This window comes from Mirounga leonina, unplaced genomic scaffold (genome assembly GCF_011800145.1).
Source record: "Mirounga leonina isolate KUSES-001 unplaced genomic scaffold, KU_Mleo_1.0 Mir_95, whole genome shotgun sequence".
Taxonomy (NCBI): domain Eukaryota; kingdom Metazoa; phylum Chordata; class Mammalia; order Carnivora; family Phocidae; genus Mirounga; species Mirounga leonina.
In genome coordinates, this window is record NW_023270865.1 from 686,169 (window position 1) to 688,713 (window position 2,545).

The window sequence follows — 2,545 nt, forward strand, 5'->3', positions numbered from 1 at the left end:
GTCAGCAGGGATCGAGGGGCATCCCCGGAGAAAACGTCCCAGGTCAGTGGGCTCGGCCCATGGGGGTCCAGGGAGCCCAGCGCCCGCGGCTACCAGGCAGGGACCCAAATGCCCTCAACAGTCCTGAAGCAGGAAGTGTCCGGTCTCAGCGCAGAGCTGTGCCCTTGCCCCGAGTTCCCAGCCTGTGGGGACCGCAGCTATGCTGATCTCTGCTAGGTCACGCTGGGCGCTATCCTGCACTGTGGTTGCGCCCGGAGAGCCTCCCCGGTTTCCTGGCACTTGCGCCGGCGAGGAGCGGACCAGACCCCCGACTGGTTGCCTTTACAATTTCCCTTCTGGACCTGCTCTCCTGCACCGAAGCCAGGAGGGCTTGAGACACGCCAGGGGTTCCTAGTGACCCCGCCCTGGCGGTGAAGCCTGGCTCCCCCGGCCGTGGGGGCGGTCCCTGCATCTGGTGCTCGTGCGTGTCCAGGGCGGCCTCCCAAGGCTCAGACTGACCCCCATGGTGCGCGACCTCCTGGTCAGCCTCCAGACCCTGGGCTCCTGGGGCTCCCGGGACCTGTCCCCTCTGACCCTTCCACACTTCGAGTGGAGGCTGCCCTGCCTCCCCGTACTCGGCCCCCCACAGGGACACCTCCGCTCATTCCCAGGAGCTGTGGTGCACGGCGGACAGACGCCACCATTGGGAGGTGGTGCGAGGCGGCCCCGTGTGAAACGGCGCCTGTGGCCGTGAGGTCCCAGGCCTGTGTTTGTGCCACCTTTCTGCCGGTGCTTTCGACAAACACCTGTGTCCCCAAAGGGGGCCCCCGTGAGCCGTCCCCTGCCCTCATCGCTGCCTTCTCCCCACGCAGGGGCGTTTATGATTCCGTTCCTCATCCTGCTGGTCCTGGAGGGCATCCCCCTGCTGCACCTGGAGTTCGCCATTGGGCAGAGGCTGCGGAAGGGAAGCGTGGGCGTCTGGAGCTCCATCCACCCGGCCCTGAAGGGCTTAGGTGCGTGACCAGGGCCCTGCCCAGAGCCAGGTTCCGCAGCAAGCACCCCTCCTTCCCTCTCTGCTCTCTCTGCCTGATTTCAGGGAGGGGAGGGGCCCAGGGCTCGGCGCCCAGGCCTGTGCAAACCATTCCTTAGGGTCTCCAGGGACCGTGGGCCGCAGGTCCAGACCCCATCACTCCCGGCCACCAGAGACCAGCCGGGCAGCAGAGGCCGTCCTGAGTCCCAGGCGCCCAGGGGATGGGAGGGTATAGACACACAGAGTACTCCCTGCCCAGATCAGGGCTCAGCAATGGCCAGACTGACCCAGAGGGGCACTGACCCTTGAGGTTCTTTCCCAGCGCTGACCCCCACCCCAGTGCCGACCCCTCCCCCCAGTGCCGACCCCCCCCCCAGTGCCGACCCTCCCCCCAGTGCTGACCCCTCCCCCAGTGCTGACCCTCCCCCCCATGCTGACCCCTCCCCCAGCGCTGACCCCCACCCCTGAGCAGTGACCGTCTGGCCCCCCAGGCATTGCGTCCATGTTCGTGTCCTTCATGGTGGGCTTCTACTATAACACCATCATCGCCTGGGTCATGTGGTACTTCTTCAACTCCTTCCAGGACCCCCTGCCCTGGAGTGAGTGCCCGCTCAATGACAACCGGACAGGTGAGGCCCGGGGGAGGCCGGCGTGGGGTGGGGCACCGCCACTGGTTCTGCGGAGAGCTCCACCTTTGACCATGCGGGCTGACCGTCCACCAAGAGCCGCCCTCTGATTTTCCAAATTCCGGAGGGCTGTAGCTCAGGTTTGGCAAAAACCAAAGCACATTTAAGCCAACAGGGCATTAACAAAAAAGTCATATTGCAGTAGAAAAGCCCTTAGAAATGCTGGCTTCCCTCTCAGGAGGGGCCGCTGTTATGGAGGAAAGGGGGAGACCCGCCCACCTGGCCTCGCGGTGCAGGCAGCAGAAGCGGGGTTCCAGGTCGCCAGCAGGGTGTGTGTGGGGTTTCCCTGAGAGCTGCTCCCCGACATTTCCGGGGCAGCATCCTGTTCCCCACTGGCCTTTCCCGCCCAGCCCCCGGAGGCTCTGTCTGCAGAGAGCTCCCGCCCCTCATCATCTGCTCCTTCTGGGGGGCCCCCAGGGAAGGGGGGAGCAGACCCTGGGCTGTGGCCCATGGGGGCATGGAGCTGAGTGCTAGGCTGGGCCACTGGGCATGCAGCCCCTTCAGGACGTGAACGGCCTGTGTTGTGAGTGTGGGTCCAACTAGCGGACAGGCCAGTGTGGTTTGCTGCACGGATCACACCAGATGTGCTGGGGTTGGGGCCGGCAGGATGGGCACCTCAGGGTCAGGAAAGGACAGGGCCCACCCCCATGGCCTCCCTCACCGCCTTGGGGACCATTCAGGACATAGTCCCTGACTCTGGGGATGGGGTGGGGGCCTTCCAGGACTAGACTGCTTCCCCCTTGGCAGGATGTCAGGCTGGCCTAGAAGGGCACCCAGGACCCTGGGAGCCACAGGGATGAGAACGTGTGAGTTTGAACACCATTGCCTGGGGTGGGCCCCAGCTGGGGAA

At 65.3% G+C, this 2,545-nt stretch overlaps 1 protein-coding gene across 1 annotated transcript in view; it reads left to right on the forward strand.

Annotated features, from left to right (window-relative positions):
* The window catches only part of SLC6A19 (solute carrier family 6 member 19), a 13,183-nt gene that overhangs the window by 5,007 nt on the left and 5,631 nt on the right, over positions 1-2,545 (forward strand). The window contains exons 2-4 of the mRNA XM_034998790.1: positions 852-992; positions 1,501-1,638; positions 2,239-2,249. Of these exons, the coding sequence (XP_034854681.1) occupies positions 852-992; positions 1,501-1,638; positions 2,239-2,249 (290 nt within the window). The remainder of the gene's footprint in view (positions 1-851; positions 993-1,500; positions 1,639-2,238; positions 2,250-2,545) is intronic.